Below are 23,147 nucleotides of genomic sequence, written 5' to 3'. Positions count from 1 at the left end.
GGAAGGGGAGCTCATGGAATCGGACAATGTGTTTGATGAGTTGAAGGAGGCTAGTGGCCTGGACTTATCACCTGAATGGGAGATTACTCCTCCTTCTGACCTTCCTTCAAAGGATGTGGCTCCATACCATGCCGTTATAAAGAAGGCAACTTTTAGATCTGCAATTGCCATCTGCAGAGTTCAAGCCCAACATCTTAACAGAAGTTCTGCGCTCTCCTGCTGCTGTTTCTGAGCCTTTACTCCCTTTTAATGACGCCATTATAGAGCCAGTAATGGAGGTGTGGCGTAAGCCCTTTTCTGCTCCGGCAGTCTCTAAAGTTATTGCCAGGAGGTATAGGGTAGCTCCGGGGGACCCAGACTTTTTGACATCTCACCCATCTCCGGAGAGTCTGGTGGTTCAGGCTGCCTGTTCCAGAAAATCATCGGGTTCTTTTCCCCAAGTCCCGAGTGACAGCCAAGAAGGTCTTCTTTTCTGCCAGCATGGCCCTTAAGTCGACAAATGCCACCTGTCTTTTGGGCCGGTATATCCATGCACTTATGGACTCAGCAAAGCAGCTGGCCCCTAAGCTGTCTGAAGAGGATAGGGTAAGTTTCAATGAGGTCCTTTCGGATACCCAAGCGGATGCACGTCAGGTGATCCACAGAGGCTTGGACACAGCTGACTCGGTTGCAAGAGTCATGGGGTCTTCTGTTGCCACCAGGAGGAGTGCGTGGCTTAAATCTTCGGAATTATCACCTGATGTTCAGTCAACGCTATGGGACTTGCCTTTTGATGGCTCCGGACTCTTTGGCAAGAAAGCGGATGCTGCGCTTGAAAGATTTAAAGAGAGTAAGGCCATGGCTAAATCTTTGGGCCTTCAATCTCAGTCAAGGGGTTCGTTCAAGAGGTACAGGGGCTTCGGAAGGTCAACCTTTCGTTCTTACAGACAGCCCCAGCAGCAGCAGCAACAAGGCACTCTGTATAAGAGCTACAGAGGCAGACTCAGGGGTCGTTCTCGAGGACGGCAGCTCTCCTCCTCTTCCTCTTCCTCCTCCTCAGCTCCTCCCACCACCGCAAAGCAACCCTAGATCCACCATTCTGGATCATGTTGGTCCTGTGGGGGGCCGGCTTATCCATTTTCTACAAGATTGGGAATCGGTTACTACAGACCTTTGGGTTCTAGATCTTGTAGAAAATGGGTACGCCCTTACCTTTTGGGAATTTCCTCCAAATTACCCTGGTTGTCAAGGTGCTTGCTCTGAGGACCACCGTCTTCTCCTGCAGGAGGAAGTCCTGACCTTACTAAGAAAAGGTGCGATAGAGGTGGTTCCAGAGCAGGAGAGGGGTCAGGGATGCTACTCCCGGTATTTCCTGATTCCGAAAAAGGACGGCAGATTGCGTCCGATATTAAGCCTCAGGATCTTGAATCTTTATCTGAAGCAAGAGAAGTTCAAGATGCTCACCCTTGCGCAGGTGCTTCAGGCGCTGAATCAGGAGGACTGGATGGTGTCGATCGACTTGCAGGATGCGTATTTCCACATCCCCATCCTGAAGTCGCACAGGAAGTATGTCCGGTTTACGGTAGGGTCGCAACATTATCAGTTTGCGGTCCTTCCGTTTGGTCTTACTACTGCACCTCGAGTCTTCACCAAGGTGATGACAGTGGTGGCAGCCCGTCTCAGAAGGTCGGGGATCTCAGTTTTTCCCTATCTGGACAACTGGCTGATCAAAGCGGAGTCGCCAGGGAAGGTGCTTCATAATCTGCAGGTTACAACTCTGCTGTTATGCAAATTGGGTTTTTCGATAAACGTACCCAAATCTCACCTGGTGCCCTCTCAGCGCAACCTGTTCATAGGGGCGGTACTGGACACTACTGTGTGTCGGGCAATCCCACCTCCACAAAAGGTTCTCGACATACAGGAAATGATTCCTTTTCTTTACAATGGAGCGGTCGTTCCAGTCCTGAAGGTCATTCGCCTGCTCGGTCTGTTTGCTTCCTGCATTCTGTTGGTCAACCATGCACGCTGGCACATAAGGGCACTCCAGTGGTGCTTCTGCAGGCAGTGGTATCAGCACAAAGGAGATCTCAGGGAGTCTGTGAGGATCTCAGGAGAAGCTGCAGCGGATCTGTCTTGGTGGAGCGTGGAGGGCAATCTGTCTCAAGGAAAGCCCTTTCATCTACCTCCATCGGTGGCCACAGTGATAACGGATGCATCCACTTTAGGGTGGGGTGCTCATCTGGGGGATCTGGAGATCAAGGGTCTTTGGTCTCCAGAGGAAAGGTTGCTTCGCATCAACCTTCTGGAATTGCGGGCGATACGTTTGGCGCTCAAGGCCTTTCTCCCTTCCCTTCGCGGTCAGTCGTTTCAAGTCCTGATGGACAACTCTACCGCGATGTGGTATGTCAACAAGCAGGGAGGAGTGGGGTCTCTTTGTCTCAGCAGAGAGGCTCTGCGTCTCTGGTCCTGGGCTCAGGATCATCAGATTTGTCTGATGGCAAATCATCTGGCCGGGGTTCTGAACTTACGTGCAGACAGTCTCAGTCGGCAGTTCTCTGCCGACCACGAGTGGAGGCTTCATCCGGAGGTGGTTCGTCACGTCTTTCGGATGTGGGGAACTCCTCGGGTGGACCTGTTTGCCACTCACGAGAACGCTCACTGCCCGTCATTCTGCAGTCTCCAGTATCCAATGCAGGGAGCTTTGGGGGACGCGTTTCAGTTGAGATGGGACTCTCATCTCCTTTACGCGTTTCCTCCCATATCCTTGATTCCTCGGGTTGTGAGGAAGATTCGCCAAGACCAGGCCCAAGTCATATTGATTGCCCCGGATTGGCCAAGAAGGGTGTGGTATACAGATCTTCTCCACCTCTCCTCGTGCCCTCCGCTCCGTCTCCCTCTGAGGGCAGACCTCCTCTCGCAGTCGGAGGGGCAGGTTCTACACCCCTACCTCCAGAGCTTACACCTTCATGCCTGGAGATTGAACGGTGCAACCTGAATTCTTTTTCTCTCCCGCCAAATGTGGTAGATGTAATTTTGTCTGCCAGACGTCACTCCACCAAATCTATCTATTCCTATAGGTGGTCTAAATTTGTGCTCTGGTGTGGGGAGAAGTCAATTGATCCTTTGAGGGCTCGTTTATCTGACATTCTTCAGTTTGCCCTTTCTCTTGCTCAGCAAGGTTTTGCTGTAGCCACTGTAAAGGGATATCTTTCAGCCTTGTCGGCATTCCTTTGTTTGCCGGATCAGCCATCATTGTTCAAATCGCCTATTGTTTTACGATTTTTAAAGGGTCTTATAAACAAGTTTCCTCCTACTCCTTTTATTGTGCCTCAATGGGACTTAAATCTTGTCTTAACTTATCTGATGGGTTCTCCCTTCGAGCCCTTACACAAGTGTCCCTTGAGACGGTTGTCTTTCAAGACGGTTTTTCTCATTGCGATCACATCCGGAAAGGAGGGTAAGTGAGCTTCAAGCTCTGTGTTCAAAACCCCCGATCTTGACCATTCATGCTGAAAAAATGGTACTCAGGACCAGGGCTGCTTTTCTGCCTAAAGTGGTAACTCCCTTCCATCTGGGGCAGTCCATTAACCTCCCTACCTTCTATCCTCCCCCTCACCCTTCCAAGGAGGAGGAGCGGCTTCACCGCTTGGACTCTAAGAGGGCGGTGAGCTTTTACGTTGACAGGACAAAAGACTTTCGAGTTGACAACCAGCTCTTCGTGGGCTTTGTTGGCTGCAGGAAAGGCAGAGCGCTGCACAAGCGCACCCCTTCCAGATGGATTGTCTTGTGCATCAAGATATGCTACTCTTTGGCTGGTAAGGAACCCCCAGAGGTTTTAAGGGCTCATTCTACTACAGCTAAGTCTTCCACTTCTGCTTTGTCTAGAAATGTTCCTGTGGGGACATTTGTAGGGCGGCAACTTGGGCCTCCCTTCACACTATCGCAAAGCATTACTGCTTGGATTCCGAGGTGAGGAGGGATGGACATTTTGCTCATTCCGTCCTTCAGGACTTTCTGGTATAGAAGGGTGGAGACCCTCCTCCGGGAGTGGGGCTGCTGTGGGAATCTTTTCACAAGGTGAGGAATCCACTGGCAGATGTATCCATCACTTCGGTAACGCTTTTTCTGGTGGATACAGTATTTGCCTGTGGATTCCTCACTGACCCACCCGCCTCCCCGTTGTCCACCCTTGTATACCTACAATTCTAATGATGAGGTTTCAAAATGTATTTGTTACTGTCAAAGGCATTGTGTTGTTTCTTTTGCCTTCCTTTTTATTCTCCACACTGTGTGTGTCGAATTGTATATTATGTACTGTGTATACTGTGTATATATTGCTGTCAGTCCGTCCGTGTGCCTCGAAGGCACGGAAAAAAGGGCGGAACTGACGTCATCACGCCGACGAGGTCTTCTTATGGAGCCGGTGACGTCAGCGGAGTTGCGAGCGGAGCCGTGTCTCTGTGACGTCGTCTTCGACCTCATCGGCATGGACTGCTACAAAAGTTTCCGAATGTTGCTGGCGCAGGGGATATTCACAAGGTGAGGAATCCACAGGCAGATACTGTATCCACCAGAAAAAGCGTTACCGAAGGTAAGTAACTTGTTCCTCAGGGACACAACAATATCACTCAGCACTACCACAGCATCAGTCAGCCCCACCACAGCGTCATTCAGCACCACCGCATCAGCACTCAGGGCCAGCACAGCATCGCTCAGCACCACCACAGCATCACTCAGCACCACCACATCATTACTCTGCACCACCACAGCATCACTCAGGGCCACCACAGCATCACTCAGGGGCAGCACAGGATCACTAAACGCCACCAAGGCATCAGTCAGCACCACTACAGCGTCACTCAGCACCACCACAGCATCACTCAGGGCCACCACAGCATCACTCAGCACCACCACATCATCACTCAGCACCACCACAGCATCACTCAGGGCCACCACAGCATCACTCACCTTCACCACAGCATCACTCAGCACCACCACAGCATCACTCAGGAACACCACAGCATCACTCAGGAACACCACAGCATCACTCAGCACTACCACAGCATCACTCAGCGTCACCACAGCATCACTACAGCATCACTCAGCGTCACCACAGCATCACTCAGCGCCACCACTGCACCACTCAGCACTACCACAGCATCACTCAGCTCCACCACAGCATCACTCAGCACCACCACAGCATCACTCAGGGCCACCACAGCATCACTATATGCTATCACAGCATCACTCTGCAGTGCCACAGCATCAGTCAGCACCACAACGGCATCACTCAGGACCACCAGAGCATCACTCAGGGCCAGCACAGCATCACTCAATGCCACCACAGCATAACTCAGTGCTTCTTACACTTTTTAATTACAACTTCTCAGCATGCTGCACAGCAGCCACACTTCTCTACTGCACAGCTTAGAAACATTGGCAAAGTCTATAGCTCTACCTAAACACTTATAAGGCCTCCCAATGCATAGCTGATAGGTCTCACCTTTGGGAGTTTAAGTGTTTAGTTATCCAGCACAATATCCTTGATTAAACAACATCAAGTGTTGCATGGCTAAACACTTATAAGGTCCCAAAAGCGAGACCTATTGGCTATGCCAATGCTTGTTTTTATTTGAAGGAAAGCGTGCAGAGCTTACACTAACTGGATTGGAAAAGAAGCTTGAACGTGAGGGGAGTGAGGCTGATGACTTGGCTTTTTTCTTCCCTAGTGTACTTGCTCAAGATTTACGGCAACCTTTGATCAAATCAAGTCTCAAAGGCCTTTTGATGGCATGAAGAGGTCTTTGGAGGGTATTAAGTGACTTGGAATTGTGTTTGGGGCTTACCATTTGTTTGTGGTTTATGATTAATTCTGTGGTCAAGATTTCTACCTCTGGAATTCTGGCCTAGAAGTATTCATTTGTAGCTCTAATGCAAGCTGATTTACAGCCTCTGGATCGTACTCTGCATGTGGTGCGATCAGATGGCAGTTTAGATGTATTCAATATGTCTTTTATGATGGAATATTCGAAATAAAGACTTTTTGACTTGACAATATTCTTTCCTGTACTTTCAATTAACAGAACTTTTCTGATTGATACATTTCCTGCAGATTCCTAACACTAAGAATGTAAAGTGTAAAACTTGCCCAGAAAAGCTTTTCAGCAGCAGTAGCTCTCCATCTCCACCAGGTGGCATCATGTGGCTCCAGCTACAACTCCACTCACCAAAGATGGCGTCAGTTGACACCAACTTGCTTGCTAATATCAGTTCCCTTTTTTCTGTCCCTCATTAACACAGTCTGGAGCATCCTTTTGGTGCTTCACCAACAATATTGTCCTCATCTACGGCACTGATGAGTTAAAATGTCTCTTCAGAAAGTCTCAGGGTTCAAATGGTGTTGCATGTGCTTCAAGTTCATTTGTTTATCGGATCTACAAGAGATCTGCTTGAAGCCGCAACCTTCAATCTCATTCCCAGATGCATTTGAAGGCCATCAGGTAAGGGTATGCCAAATCTTTCTTTGGCAGAGGCCTTCTGCCGGCCTGTGTTGGAAATCTGTAAGACTACTCTGTTACTTTTGAGCCACTTCCAGGTAGAATAGCTCTTTAAGGCTTGGCGACTTCAAGCCCAATGCCTCTATTCTCCATTTATTCCACAACTCCACAGGCTCTAGTCTTGGTTCCTAGCAAGAAGTCACACGGTAGCGCTATCCCCTGTTGATAAGGCACAGTACACACCGTTTCCCCTAGTGCGAGTCTTAGTGGCATAAAAGACTGCCTGAGCTTGCTTAGATTGGTATGAGATTCTAACTAGGGCACAGAAATTCACCTGGATGGGGGAGTTATTCAGATGTGACTCTGAGGCCCAATAGAGATTATGGTCCCTTGAAGGGGCAATGATTCCAAGGCTGATAATGTACTTCCATCATCTTCCTCTAGCACTTGCCTTTACCTTGATTCACGAAATGCTAATGGCTAAATGCCTAGATTCCTCTCAAGAAAGGGACATTAGTTATTTCTCTAGGGCCTCAACTGAAGCAGTATCTTTCTTTACCACTATTAAACAAACTCTGAACCTGACTTTGCCCTCAGAAACACTACAGTCTAATATTTTAACTGACATCTTTCAACCTTTTTCTACGTTTGATGAGCTCTTGCTTCCACTAAATTTGGCTTTATTTGGACCAGTTCTGGCTACATGGGAAATACCGTTCTCGGGCCAAGTGACTCACACACAGATTATCAATTGACACCGACTTGCTCTGAGTGACCCACGGTTCTTGGCATCTCACCCATTACTAGATAGCCTGGTGAGGCAAACTTCACCCTCAAAGGTCCATATTTTGAATGCTACATGCCTACTCAGCCACTTTGTGCATGGCTTGCAGAAATTCACAAGCAAGCCAGACAGATCACATGAAGAAACCATTTTTAGGTGTGATCAACAATGGCTTGGATGCTTCAAACCAGATCTTAAAGAGCATCTTGGATTGCACAGACACAGGGCCTCATAATATGGGCACCACTCTTACAGTGCACCACCATGCCTAAATGCATTATGTTGACTTATTGGGAGATGCCCAGGCCACCCTGATGAACATGGCCTTTGATGATGAACATCTTTATTATGAGAAGATAAACTCCTTCCTGGAATGCTTCAAGAATTGTAGGATTACAGTTCACTTGCTGGATCTGGCCTCACCAGCGAGATAGTCCTACCAGCATTACAGAACATTTCAGAGCTATTTCAAAGGTCCACAGTCCCAGCACCAACAAAATTCTCAAACACTCTGGTTACCTCAGCAGATGTACTGGTCCTTTCATGGCAGAGGGCGACCTAAGGGCTGCCATCCCCAACACGAGATCTAAACCCAACTGTACCCTACCAACTCTGCTGCTACAAACCTCTCTAACTCCACTCTCACCCACTTATAGCACTGCCTTTTGGTTATTGCTGATGGTCTTCAATTTTTTCACCAGTTTGGAGCTGATCAGGTCATATTTCTGAGTCATCCAGCTAACTTTCAAGGACTACAGCCTACCCTTCCGGTGCATCCCTCCAGGTTCACCGCCCTTCTGCCAGAAAGTGCTCTCTGTTAAATGCCTCCATTTTGAGGCCAGTGGCCACTTTCTTGTTGGACAAAGAAGTGATAGAGGTGGGCCCTGGAAGGAAGGAAGTGGCATGGGAATATATTCCCTTTACTTCTTAACCCTCAACAAAGACAGACGTCTGAGACCCACCTGGATCTCCAACTTCTGAACTTTGGCTAGACTATTGAAAGTGCTGCCTCAGAGTCAAGCACTTCTGGCCTTGAATGTAGGAGAATGTTTGTCATCCCTGGATCTTCAGGATGCTTTTTACATCTTGTATTTCTTACTGCTCACAGGCGTTACTTGAGGTTCACGGTGGGGTCTCAGCCCTATCAATTGAGAGTCTTGCCATTCGAATTGGCAACAGCACCTCATGTTTTTACAAAAGTTCTGGCAGTTGTGGTAGCGTCGCTGAGACAGTCAAGGGTCCATGCATTTCCATACTTTGAGGACTGGCTGGTGGAGGTGGAGTCAAGTAACATCATTGGCACATGATGACTCTTCTTCTTTAAATAATAAACACTTTCAAACATTAGGATTTGAATCACATTCTCTTTAAATGTACTTATGTTTGGCAGTGTCATGTAGAATATTTAGATTCTGGTTTTCGTCAGCTTTGATGTACTCAAAGACATTGATATTTTCTTTTATTTTTAGTTTTATCTCCCACTAAAGTAAATATATGCTACTGTATATTGGAGTTTTTAAAATGTTTTAAATTAGGACATAATTTCAGAATTTCGCTTCTGTAAATTTCCATAATAACTTGTTTAATTGGATGTATTGGATTACCAGATGTATCCTGTTATATACTGTTGTTGCCGGAAGGGGACTACATAAATAAAGTTTTACTTGATTTCCAAAACTCATTCTTGTACATTTCAGAAACTATTATCATTACCAACATTATCAAACTTATCATTACTAGTATTATTAAATGTTATTGTTTTTGTTGGTATTGCTTCTAATATTAAAAAGTAACTATGTATCTGGTAGAGACATCCAGCCGCAGATTTGTTACCTTGAAGTTTCTCAGGCATGAGACTGGATCTGGAAAATCTTGAGCAGTACCTCTACGTGCTGGTGGAAGCATCAATTGACTCCATGTCAGCATTATTTGCACCAGATGTGACGTGTGTGTTGCCTATATAGGCTCTACCCCAGCGTGCTGACATGTGTTCTTTTCTTTCCACGCCCTAAGCTCCGATTCGGAGAGAGCTACCTCAGTCCATGTTTTGGACTATTTTTCAACAATTTTTTGTCAAATTGAATTGAGCTTTGCTCCCAGTGTGCGATTAGAGTTGTCCCATGAAAAATTAGAGGGGTTTAAACCCTGTTGTTCCTGTTACAGGAACATGTCTCTGACAGACCCCCACTTGGTTTGCCACTGGTGCCTGGAATCGGGCCAGGACTCCAAGGCCTGCCCTGACTGTCGAGCCATGAACCATATGATGGTTCGGGAGCGCTCACTAAAGCTCATGGTCGACCGATGCCTGTCGAATTTGCGATGCTCCAGGTCACGGTCACACAGAATGTCCCGGACCATTCACAGAGCCATTCCCAGGGACTCAAGTAGTCGTCAGGTAGGTCGCATAAAAAATCCAAAAAGTCTAAGAAGTTGAAATGCCATTTTACTTTGCCACGCCGGTACAACTCTTTGGACGATGCTTCGTAACGATGCCACAAACCTAGGCCCTGCTCCCACGTATCAGCTGTTGAGCCTGAGTCTGGGTCTGCTCTGTGCCTCCCAGCATTTGCGGGAGCAATCTCCGCCCAGGCAAAGGTTCTACAAGGCCATGCGCCTCATATTTGGGCAGGCCAACCTGGAACGCCTTCAGGCCCCACGGGTTCAGCAGGTGGCCCTACTCGATTCCTGCCAGTGGATTTGCACTTGTCACCAGTCCGTCGCTTTCGATCAATTCCAGGATCCAGATCAGCTCCGGTTGTGAAATTTCGATCTTCTCCAGTCTGTTCCAGTGGCTGCTGATGCTCTACCCCATCGTTATACCCAACTCTGATATGGAGCTGGATTGGTGTCCCGATATAGACTCCGGCGCTACCTGGAGCACGACCCTCGCATTCAGAGGTAGTGCCTTCTTTCACTGATAAGCCCTGTGAGGAATATGATTGGGGGGGGGAGGGAGAGCCTGAGGAGAACTGTTATGAGAAACTGGCATATGCTGGTGATCTAGACACCTCACCAGAAACTAGCCTAGTCTCTCATCCTATTGTGTTGCAGCAGAAGGGGCTTCATTTGCCATGGTGGTAAGAAGGAGGGCAGCTGATGCCACGAACCTTGCACTACTCTTGGTTGCAGTCAAGAGCAACATCTTGACAGAAGTTTTTCATCCGGGAGTTGCCCCCACAGAAACTCTTCCGTCAATGTCTCGCGTAACATGTATGGCATCTCCATCTGGAGGTGGTGCATTCCGTGAATGAGGAGAACCTTCGTTAGATCTATTTGCCACCGATGAGAATGCGCAATGTCAGGGTATGTGGACTTTGAATCTCGTTTTCAATGCCGACAAACATTTTGCTGCAGCAGCTGAGTCTTTGAACTCCCTTTATGAGTCTGTGAAGTCATTCTGCCAGCCAGGCATCCCTCAACTACGAGCATATCGATCCTCTCTCTGCACCTTTGTCCAAGGTATTGTTGTTTATCTCTAGCCTGCAAGGCTTTGCTTTGGGCACAGGTAAAAGGGTATCTTTCGGCCACCTTGGCTTTTTTATGGCTGCCGGATCAACCTTCCCTTCTCTAGTCAACAGTTGCAAATCGTGTACTAAAAGGACTTCAGCACGTTTCCTCCAAAACTCTTTAATATGCCCCAATGGGACTTCAATTTGGTTTTAACATTTCTGATGTGTTAGCCATTCAAGCCTATGCATAATTGTTCTGTACATCTCCTGACAATCAGAACAGTCATCTTAGTGGCCATCACATTCCCAGACAAACTGATTCTCCGCACCTGTGCCTCTTTCCTGCCAAAGGTGGTGATGCTTTTCAACACCAGCCAAAATATCACACTGCCGCCTTTCTTCCTCCGCCACACCCTTCCAAAGAGGAGGAGATACTCCATTTCCTGGACCCAAAAAGAGCATTGTAGTTCAACATTGATCATACCAAAGTCCACGGGAGGGGGAGGGGGGGGAGGCAATCGATTATTTGTTAGGTATGCTGGAACAAAGAAAGGGAATGCTGTGCAGAAGTGGACCATCTCCAGGCGGATTGTGCTCTGCATCTGAAAGAAAAAGTTAGTTATAGATTCCTTACCTTAGAATTACCCCCAGGCGTCAGACTGGATTCGGAAAGTTTTTCGTCAGCAGTACCTTTGCACGTCAAAAGGTGGCATTGGTCGGCTCCACATTTGTCGTTGGCGTTGTGGTCACCGGGATGACGTCGCGCGCTGACGTCCGTTCTTTCTTTTTCCGCGCCAACCAGCGAGATCCGTCCGGATAGAGCGGTACCTCCAGTTACATTTTGACTGAACTTTTTGAGCGACTTTTGTTAATGTCTTTTTGAGTCCTACCGACTCCTAGTGCACGTAGGGATGCCCGGCTTCAAGGCTTGCGGTTCCAGTGTGCCTCTTTTGCCTGGAGTGCGATCACGACCAAGTCGTGCTCCGACTGCCAGATCATGACTCCGAAGTCTCTGCGAGAGCGGTCCTGAAAGCTTCCTGAGCGCCGTCAGTCAGCCTCATGCCGTTCAAGGTCCCGGTCGCGAGGGAGGTCGAGGGACCGGTTGCAGAGCCATCACCACTCGTCATCCAAGTCTTCGCTCTCGGGGTCAGGTAAGTCGAAGCACAAGAAGAAGTCGAAGAAGCATCGTCGCTCTTCGACTTCTCCCCGTGGTTGGCTGACGCGACAAGGGATGCGGGCAGTGCCCCTAACGCGGCTCTGCATGCAGATCCTGAAGGGCCGACTCGAGTTTCCCTCCCTTCCTGGGACCCGAAGCAACCGCTGCCCAGCTTTGTCAGTTTTATGAGGCGATGCATGCCATCTTTGGGCAGCCCGACTCATCTGGCGCGCCTTCGTGTCCCGCGGACTCGGTTGGGGGTCCTAGGCCTTCTCTTCCGGCGGCTCTGGTGCTGCAGGGCCCCCATGGATCCAGGCCTGTATCCGGATCGGCTCTGGTTGACCTCATTACACCTCCACAGGCACCGTTTCCTTCGGCACCGCACCCGACGCCGGTTGTGCCCCCGGCCGGCGTCGACCTCGGCCTCCATCCTGATGTGGACATGGAGCCGGACCGACGTCGCCCACCGAGTGGTGTCTTTGATCCCCTTGTTCACTCCTGGGGTCCCTTTCAGGCCAGATTGGCACCCAGAGGACATGGAGGAGTACTGGGAGGGGTCAGGGGACCCTCTGACTGACCAGTTGGATTATGACCCGGCCTGGAGAGAGGACCTGGGGGATGCCAGTGGTCTCGATACCTCCCAAGACCTTGGCATGTTGTCTCCTCCTACCGAGGCTACGGAGGAGGGAGCTTCCTATGCACTGGTGTTGCGTAGGGCGGCCGAGCTCTCCACCTCGAGCTCCCTACAGTGGAGGTCAGGAATAACCTCCTGACAGAGGTGCTTCAACCGCCAGCAAGCTCTTCGGAGCCCCTGCTGCCGGTTAATGAAAACCTAACCAGCACCCTTTTGGGCACCTGGTCGAGGCCCAACACGGGGGCTCCGGTGGATAGGATGATTGCCCTATGCCACCTCCCAGATCTGGGTGACCCCACATTCCTCTCCCAACACCCCACCCCTGAGAACTTGGTGTTCCAAGCCTCTACTTCCAAGAGCGCATTCCCTAACGCTCTACCAGATAAAGAATCCAAGAAGCTGGATCATCTTGGGAAGAAGATCTTTTCTTCCGCCAGCTTATGACTGCGGTCGGGAAACAACGCATGTCTATTGGGTCGTTATTCCCACTCTGTGTGGGATACCGTTGCGCAAGGGCTGCCTCAGTGTCTGGAGGAGGCCCGGACCGTACTCTCCCAGGCTGTTGCCGCAGTAAGGGATGCAGCAAAGTTTACCATCCGTTGTGGGTTGGATACCGCTGACTCTCTAGGCAGGACGATTTCCACGTCGGTAGCCCTTCGACGCCACGCCTGGATGAGATCGACTGGCTTTTCCGGGGATGGCCAGAACACTCTTATGGTCATGCCCTTTGATGGCTGTCACCTTTTTGGCGACAAAGCAGACAACGCTCTAGAGCGTTTCAAGGACTCACGGGCTACAGCCACATCCTTGGGCCTCTGCAACCATCCTGCACAGTCTGCTTTTTGGCCCTTTCATGGCTACGGAAGGGGTGCCCCACTACGTTCCGCCCAGAGCCACAGGCCGACGCAAGGTCCCCAACCTTCACGCAACATGGGAACCACCGCTGTGGTTCTGGGGGCCAGCGAGTGGGCCAGTCCACCAACCCCCCTTCTACTTCTGCCTCCAAACCTTCCTAGTCTGACATTTAAGGCCCATCAATCGCCAGTGGGCGGCAGGATCCGCAATCACCTCCCCCACTAGCGCACCATCATGTCGGACAGGTGGATTTTGCAGATAGTCCGAAGGGGCTACTCCCTCCCGTTCGAGGCTACCCCCCCAGCCATGCCACCTCAGTACCATCGCCATGCCACCTCAATACCATCGTATGTCGGAGGATCATCTGGGCCCTCTCCAACAGGAAGTCACTGCTCTCGTGGCCAAGGGAGCCATCGAGCGCCTTCCTGCCCCAGAAGTAGGTTGTGGTTGCTATTTCCACTACTTTCTGATACCCAAGAACGACAAGGGCCTGCGTCCTATCTTGAACCTCAGGAACGTCAACCGCTTCCTCAGGAAGGAGAAGTTCAAGATGTTGACGCTCGCTTGGGTCTTGTCTGCCCTAAACCCTGGAGACTGGATGGTAGCGTTGGACTTGCAGGACGCTTACTTTCACATCTCCGTCCTGCCGGCGTTACATGCGGTTCACGGTAGGCCACGAGCACTTTCAGTTTACCGTGCTCCCCTTTGGCCTTACCAGCGCCCCTCGGGTGTTCACGAAAGTGATAGCGGTGGTCGCAGTTCATCTGTGCAGATCAGGGGTTCCAGTCTACCCCTATCTCGACGACTGGCTGTTGACGCCCATCGCCAGACTATGGCGGACCACCTGCATTCACTGGGGTTCTCTGTCAACGTGCCGAAGTCACACCTGACTGCCGGTCAGAAGCTTCTCTTCATCAGAGTGGTTCTGGACACAACGCAGTTTCGGGTTTATCCTACCGATCAGCGAGTCCGGTATATTCGGGCTATGATTCCGATCTTTCAGCCCCTATCCCAGGGTTCGGTCAGGATGACCCTGAGGCTTCTAGGCCTCATGGCCTCCTGCATCCAACTGGTCGATCATGCCAGGTGGCATATGCGGGCTCTGCAGTGGGACCTGAAGTTCCATTGGGCGCAGCATCAGGGGAATCTGTCCCATTGCATCCAGATCTCGGAGGGCACTACACAACAATTGCAGTGGTGGCTCACGAACCAGGATTGGGTCAATGGCAGATCCCTCTCCCTTCCCCACCCAAAACACACAGTGGTGACAGACGCATCCCTTCTGTGATGGGGTGGCCACACATGGGAGAGTGGGAGATCAGAGGCCTCTGGTCTCCGGCGGAGTCCGGGCTGCACATCAACCTTCTGGAGCTTCGGGCGATCCGTCTTAGACTCAAAAGCATTCCTTCCTTCTATCCTGGGAAGAGTAGTGCCGGTGTTCACGGACAACACCACCGCCATGTGGTACTGCAACACACAAGGCGGGGTGGGGTCGTGGACCGTATGACAGGAGGCCCTCCGCCTCTGGACATGACTGGAACATCAGGGCTTATTCCTGGTGGTTCAACACCTGGCAGGTTCTCTGAACGCCAGGGAGGACGAACTCAGCCGAAGGTGCATGATGGATCACGAATGGCGTCTTCACACTGAGGTGGTGGAAGGTCTCTTTCAGCAGTGGGGAGAGTCTTGATTAGATCTATTCGCCACCGAAGAGAACGCGCAATGTCATCAGTTCTGCACATTGGAATTTCCAAGGTGGCACTCGCTAGGCAACGCTTTGTGTCGCGAGTGGAGTTGCGGTCTTCTATATGCCTTTCCACCTATACCACTTCTGTCCAGAGTGCTGAAGAAGATCAAGCGTGACCCGGGCCCAAGTCATTCTTGTGGCTCTGGATTGGGCATGATGAGTCTAGTATCCCGAGCTGTTGAACATGGCCATCGATCCTCCGATCGGACTTCCTCTGCGGGAGGATCTTCTGTCACAGCAGCAGGGGATGGTCCTCCACTCGAACCTGTCAAGCCTCCACCTCCTTGCGTGGAGATCGAGTGGCAGCTGCTGACGTCGTTTGACCTGCCTCCCGAAGTCTGTGATGTAATCTTGGCAGCCACGCTTCCCTCCACTAAGCCTGCAGATGGAACAAATTCGTGGCATGGTGCGCAGCAAAGGCTGTGGATCCCCTTTCTGAGGTTCTCTGGTTATCCTTTCTTTGGCCCAGCAGGGCTCTGCTCTGGGCACTATAAGGGCTATCTCTCGGCCATTTCTGCCTGTTTCTGCCTTTCTTAGGCTTCCTGATCAGCCTTCTCTCCAAGTCCCCGGTTGTAAATCGTTTCTTTTTTTTTTTTTTTTTTTTTTTTAAAAACCTTTATTCGTGCATCTTAAAAGAACAAATACGGGCCTACAACCGTCAGGCCGGCCACGATACAGTAAAGCACTGATACCCACATTACAGCCCCCGTGCATCAACGGTCAGGATTAACAACAGGTTATGAGTCACATACTGGAGATATCTTTGAAACCCGGGGAAGGAGAGGTGAAGGTTAATTTTAAGTTTTTTGATAATTTTATCAGAGAAAAAAGTCAATGAAGGATAAGAGCAAAGGAGATTCGAGTCCGCAAGATAGCTTCACCACACAGGCGAGCAGCAACATCAGTAAGAACAACAATGGAAGTAAAATCTCAAACAGTGAGGCGGTACAGAGATATATCAGGATAGTCACATGAGCAAGTACGCGCCCCTCCAGAGCCGCCCCCACTCGATCCACCCCACACCCGGACCCCGAATCGAAGAAAGTAGAGCACAGAGACATAAAAGAAGAAAGGCCCATAGAACTAATTGAGAACAGAGTATTACCCCCCCACCCTACACCAATGCGGAGGCTACGGCCTACCCCCCCCCCAGCATAGTGCCTGTCGCCCAATGAACCCGAAATATAGAGAAGAGAGAAAGTAGGAACAGAGTAAAGAAGGGAAGAAAACAGAAAAGAAGGTGGGGAGGAGCCCACTGGACACCAGAGCGCCCCGAACCATCAGCCAGTTATGGCCCCCACACACTGAGAGCCCTCTACTCCAAAAAACGGCATGCAAAGATACCGTGGCACCACAGTTTAAGCGAAGGGATACAAGTCGCGACGAGTGCGCGCAAAACATACATACAGTTCCAGTCCCAGGCCAGCCCGTCCATAAACCATAGCGATAGAAGTCAGTCTAGCCCTGGCCCGATCGCGGGCTTGGGATTAAACCAGCTCCTGCGTGAAGGCCCCGTGTCCCGAGCAGACAAAGACAAGATGGCCGCTTGTGAGAGGACGGTGAAGTAGGATCCCGAAATGGCCACCGACCATCGATTGAGGTCCCTCGTTGCACCACATAAAATCCAAAGCTGGCGAGTAAGGTACAGGAGTTCCACAAAAAGGCAGCAGTGGGCCACCGCGGACGGTCCCTCGAAGCCGTCAGGTATCGCTCAGCAGGATAGCCTCGCGAACGCGGTGAGGCAGGGAACAATGAAGCAGGCAGCCATGACCAGGGGGACAAAGTATCCGCAGTTGAGGTGGAGAGCGGTGGACCCTGGGCGCCGGGAGCGCTAGATGAAGGCACCAGTGTAGCACAATCATACACCGCCGTTGCGTCCCCGCAAGAGGACAAGAGCACCGGGAGACCCACGCCCCGTGGATGACAAACAGTGCGCTCACGACCCGCAGCCGACAGTATGGGGTCAAACCGCTCACTCAGCGCCTGCAGGCCAGCGCACATCTGTAGTTGAAAGTCCCGCAGGACAGCCAGAACGGAGCCGCATGTCAGCGGAAGCTGGGCCCCAACATCGGCAGCAATCCGGGACGGCACTGTGGAGCTGGTGTCCGGAAGAGGGAGGGCGAAGTGGGCAGCGGGCGAGACCGGAGTATCACCCCCCAGCCGCGAGCAGGCACTCAGCGCCATGTTTTGCCGCTATACGTTGCAATGGCCAGGGGGGGGGGGTCGTGGCAAGGGGTCAATTCCCCTCAGGTCTACGCCGCAACAGGAAAGGCCGACAGTCGCTTCTCTTCTCGCCGGTCCCCCTCGCCGCTGGCTAGGCAATAGGCAAAGGGGGCAGCAGCCTCCCACAGCTCGGCCCTCAGAGCGGGGCAGGAGACCCACCGCACCGGGGCCCACCCCACAGCTCCAGCCCGTCAGGCACAGGGTGCAGAAGGTGCCCGGCCGTCCCTCTCCGGGCTCATCCGGCAACGATCCATGGTGCGAGGCGAGATCGGGACCGCGGGGCTCAGGTTAGCGCTAGCTGGTCCGGTAACTGCGGAGCTTCCAGGAGGCCGGCAAAGGCCGTAAGGGCGCAGGGTTTCAGTGCCGAGGACAAAAGCACCCAGAACTCGGGCATCCGGGCGGGTTGAGACTCCGGGAAAGCAGCAGCGCGGTCAGCGCGTCTTCGCACACGGTGCACCTCGAGAATCGGCGAGGATGGGCATCAGGATAGTAGTCCGAGGCCACGGACCGACGGAGCCGGGCGCTCAAGCGTCTGCTCCGGTCGCCATCTTGGCTCCTCCCTGTAAATCGTTTCTTACTAGGCATTACTCATCTCTTTCCTCCTATCCCCTTCATAATGCCTCAGTGGGACTTGAATTTGGTCTTGACCTATTTGATGTGGGCTCCCTTTGAGCCGATTCACAACTGTCCTCTTAGACTCTGAACTCTTAAGACTGCATTGCTGGTAGCCATAACATCTGCCAGAAAAGTGAGTGAGCTCCAGGCTCTTACATCCAAGCCTCCTTTTCTGGCTGTACATCTGGACAAGGTTGTCCTAAGAACTTGTCCATCCTTTCTTCCCAAGGTTTTCACCTCCTTTCATATTGGGCAAACCATCACTTTGCCCACCTTCTTTCCACCTCCGCATCCTTCTAAAGAGGAAGAGAGGCTCCACAGTCTGGACCCAAAACGTGCACTTTCCTTCTATCTGGATCGCACCAAACAGTTCCGGGTGGATGACCAGCTCTTTGTTGGGTACGTGGGCGCCAAGAAAGGTGCGGACCATCTCCAGATGGGTTGGTTTGTGTATTAAAGCCTGCTATTCTCTAGCAAAAAAGGAGCCTCCAGTGGGGCTACGCGCCAATTGTACCAGGGCGACGGCAGCCACTACTGCTTTGGGACGAGGTGTCCCTCTAAATGACATCTGTCAGGCGGCTATGTGGGCATCGCTGCACACGTTTACAAAACACTACTGCCTGGACAACCAAGTCCAGAGGGACGGCTTCTTTGGCCGTTCTGTTCTCCAGGACTTCCTGGTGTGAACTTGGTTCGCAGACCCACCTCCGGGGTTGGTATTGCTGGGGTATCTATTTGAAGGTTAGGAATCTATAACTAACTTTTTCTTTCAGATGAACAAGTTACTTACCTTCGGTAACGATATATCAGTAAGAAACATAGGTTAGTTATAGATCCTTACCGCTTCACCCATCCTCCCCGTTCTGTGAACTGATTTCTAGGGTTAAGGACATCCTTTCAGGGCCCTAGTTTTGTGCACCAGTGGTCAGTGTCTTGCATGTCTCTACGTTTCTGAAGCGGAAAGCCGTGTACAGAACTGACCTCAGCGTGTGAGGGCGGCGTTTAAGTAGCTACTGCAACATCATCCCGGTGACCACGACGATCGCGGAGCCGATCGACGTCACCTTTCGACGCGCAGAGTTACTGCTGACGAAAAACGGTCCTGATCCAGTCTGACCCCTGGGGGTAATTCTAAGTTAAGGAATCTATAACTAACCTATGTTTCTTACAGATATATTGTTACGGAAGGTAACTTGTTCATTAAAATCTGCTACACATTGTCCATGAAGCAACCCCCTGAGGGCTTGCTGGCTCACTCCACCAGAGCAAAGGCTGCAGCCACTGTGTTAGCTGGTGGAGTCCCCATCCTGGATATTTGTTAGGCTGCTACATGGGCTTCTCTGTACGTTTACTAAACACTACTGCCTTGACAGTCAGGTCCAGGGTGGTGGGCACTTTTCACGTTTGGTCGTCAAGGACTTACTGGCCTAAACCTGTTCTCGGATCCTCCACTGTGGAGATATTGCTTGAGTGCCTATTCTAATGTGTGGAATCTGAAGTTAGAACTCTCTATAAGATGAAGAAGTTACTAACCTTCAGTAATGCCTTATCTAGTAGAGACTCTAGCTGCATATTGCTTACCGACCCTCCCATCCTTCGGGCTTCTGCAAACAGTTTCTTCTATCTAGAAGGTCCTGGTAGGTCCTTAGTGTCTGCACACTGGTCCATCAGGTCTCTAATGTGGCTCTGCTCTTCTGGTGCGGAAATGTCACAAAAAGAAACTGATGTCAGCGCAGTTGGGTGGCACCTATATAGGCATTGCACGCGTCACAACCAGTGCTGATGACTATGCCGCCGATCGCCGCCATCTAACGGCATGCAGAAATACTGCTCAAGATTTTCGGGATCCAGTCTGATGCTTGGGGAATATTCCAATGTTAGAAATCTTAGGTTAGATGGATTCTCGACCAGATAAGGCATTACCGAAGGTAAGTAACTTGTCCTTTTATTTTTTTTATTAAGGCACTTTCAGAGCACAAAGCTAAAGCTGTCATTTTGATGAATTCACAACATCGGAAATGGGGCACTAACAGTACTTGATTTCAGTTTCTGGTTGCACGTGGTGTGGTAATTTCACACTCGTCTGCCTTATTTCCCTGCACAATTTGGTGCAAGGAAAAATTATTGATCACAGTTTTGCAGCACTGAAAGGCAGTTATGTGCAGTCTTGCTGTAATCTCCCTTATTCCGACCTGACGAACTTGAGCCATATTGTGGAAAATCCAAACCCTCCTGTATTTCCCAAGGTGTTTTTTCCACACCCAAATACCGCAACCAGGATAGTAAGGGCTTATGCAGCAGTCCAATAGGAACTCGGTCTATTTCACAGTGTGGAATTGCAGTCACATGTATCCTTTGATTGCAGAGGCCGACTGGAAGGTTACATGTTGACTGAGATTAGAAAGCAAACTACATACGTGCATAATAAAAGCTACTGTCTCTTTTATGGAACCCTGTAAGGCGGTTAACATTTTCTTTCTGATACTGTACCTGGTCTAAGGATAGATGGAGGTCTTATGTTGACATTTTATTCTGGACATTTGTCAAGTGCAGATCATATAAACACGTTAAAGTTAAATTTGCACATCAAAGATACTTCTGTTTGCAGTAACTAGGACATGAAGTATTGGATAATATTTGATCAATTATATCTAATACTGAACCGTTCAGAAATCAAAAAGGTACTTATCTTTGTTCACTCTTCTTTTTCAGGTGCAATGCAAACATTAAAAAGAAGAATGACAAAGGGCTGACCGCCTATGACTTGGCTTTAAAGACAGGAAATGATCAAATAATATCCCTGTTTGCTGCAAAGCTTGGCCAGGGCATGTTGGACAAACTCACTAAGCCCAAGAATGTGAATTTAGATGTCTTCTGATGAATTTTTAAACTAACATGTATTTGTTATGTGTATGGTAGCAGAACGGTCTATTAAAGTAATATTTTTTTGCATGTGATTGAAGATATCAAGATGAGATGTAAGTAATCATTGTTGGCCTTATGTGTCTGGTATTTTAAAAGCTGAATATACATTCCAAGGGGCAGGTTTTTTATTTTAAAAACTTTGTTTCACCACACAGTGAGGTTAAGTGTTACTAATTAGGGGTGGGCAGAACTCACTGAATTTCGCAGAGTTACAGAAAAACTCTGCAAGATTCTTAGACTTCTACCAACAGGCGGAAATTATGCATGTCGTGCTGCAATTTAGCACCAGTAGAGTGAGCAGCGCTGAAATATCAGTGTGACCGGCACCACGCAGTGTGCAAGAGCGCACGCCCATTTAAGTTGATTTTATTGCTGCTCGAGCAGAAAATCTACTTGAGTGGTAGCAAATCTCCTTAAGAAGCAGCCCTCTGACAGTGACTGCCCACGACCACCTGCGTTAAAAAAATGCACGAGGGACACTAAGGGCCTTATGTAGGTGGGCTGGCATTTACCACTTCATAAATACCGAATCATACCGATTCGGTATTTATGAAGTGGTAAATGCTATGTAGGTATTCCTGCGGTAAAAATTACCGATTCGTAGTAATTCGGTAATTACCGAATCGGTATTTACCGATTCGGTAATGAGGCATACCTTCCCATTGATTGAATCAATGGGAAGGTATGCCTCATTACCGAATCGGTAAATACCGATTCGGTAATGGGGGGAACACAATCAAGGGTGGCAGGGTGTCACATTGACACCCTGTTGCACCCCTGATTCCTGCATGTGTGCACATGTGGCACACATACATGCCCTAAGGGCATGTATGTCTGCCACATTGCACACTTCTAAGCGCTTTAAAATGCTTTTACACATCCATTCTTAATTTACCACCAACTATTAGTTGGTGGTAAATACCGACTCCAGACAACACCCACACACTCCCCCTACATCTCATTTCTGTATTCGGAATTTACCGAATCGGTAAAATTACCGATTCGGTAATTTTACCGATTCGGTAAATTACCGAATACAGAAATGATTCCCCTACATAGCAAAAGCCTAAATACCGGTCGGTAACGGTATAATTACCGAAAATCGGCCGTTACCGACCGGTATTAGGCTACCTACATGAGGCCCTAAATCTTGCTTTAATTTCTGGAGACTCACTGGAAAAAATTCCACAATGCGGCGATTGGCGGACTTTGGCTGGAACTCTGCGTTACAAGAGCAATGAGGAGTCCCCAAATTCTGCCAAGTCCCCAGGGGCAAGGAAACATTCAGCCTACCCCTATAAATGTGTTCACTTTCCAGCACAAAACTTAATTTTTGTGCTGTGAGGTTGCCCATAAAGTAACGCAAATAGCACTTTGCGCTGCTTTGCATCAAAGGGACGGTCCCTTGGGTGGTACATGGGCATTTCCATACTACCACCCATGATTTTTAATGCAAAGCCCTATCATATCAATTGTCTGACACGAAGTATGACAAATCTTTTAATTTCTCCTAACTTGTCACACATTGGATGTGTGCTGCACTATACAGCACTCATCCAACATGTGAAAAGTTTAAAACTTTATCTAGGCATATTATTTTGTACATGAAGGGTCCCTTCCATTTTAAAACCGTTGCTAGACATCACTATGGTGTAAAGTTGTGTGTGTGGTCCGAGGCAGCCTGATTGTGTGCCAGTGCAGGGGACAGTGCGGCAACAACATATCTGAGTAGATATAGCTTTGCACTGCTCCTTCCCCTAGTGCAACATCATGCAGCAACCTTTGTTGCTACTCTGTTTCGATATTTTTTAATAAACCTGCCCCAACATGTTTAGGGTTTACAAAGCCAGATTGATGCATATTAACCACTTTTGTAATGCAACTGTTTTTAATTGTGTACAGTATGTTTTTATATAATGTAAATTACTTGGATTACAATTGACTGGACCTCTGAAGAAAATTAAAGATTTCTGAAAAAAGTATAACTAGAGAATCCAGAGTCACCTCCTTTATGCAGCATATGAAATAACTGTTCGTAAGTGTTATTGACCAACATTTGTAACTTTCATGGATTGATATGCTTTACTGAATTACTTCACATTGTGTGAGCTGCGAAATTCATATTTTTCTCAATTGCATCACTGCAGTTCACTAAGACGCGAAGATCTTTTTCGAAGACTTTACCTTCTGCTAAACAGTCGGGGTTTATTTCAGACACACCCCTAGGTAAATTTACCTTTATTTAGGTGTAAATACTTAACTTCCAGAATTTGTATCTCCACG

At 49.4% G+C, this 23,147-nt stretch overlaps 1 protein-coding gene across 1 annotated transcript in view; it reads left to right on the top strand.

Moving 5' to 3' along the window:
- DZANK1 (double zinc ribbon and ankyrin repeat domains 1) overlaps window positions 1-22,843 on the top strand; it is a 1,028,117-nt gene extending 1,005,274 nt beyond the window's left edge. Inside the window, exon 21 of the mRNA XM_085611767.1 lies at window positions 20,652-22,843. Coding sequence (XP_085467893.1) covers window positions 20,652-20,817 — 166 coding nt within the window. The 3' untranslated portion in view covers window positions 20,818-22,843. The remainder of the gene's footprint in view (window positions 1-20,651) is intronic.
- The last annotated feature ends 304 nt before the right edge of the window (window positions 22,844-23,147 follow it).

This window comes from Triturus cristatus, chromosome 6 (assembly GCF_964204655.1).
Source record: "Triturus cristatus chromosome 6, aTriCri1.1, whole genome shotgun sequence".
In the NCBI taxonomy this organism is placed as follows: Eukaryota; Metazoa; Chordata; class Amphibia; order Caudata; family Salamandridae; genus Triturus; species Triturus cristatus.
This window is presented reverse-complemented; position numbering and strand designations above follow the sequence as displayed.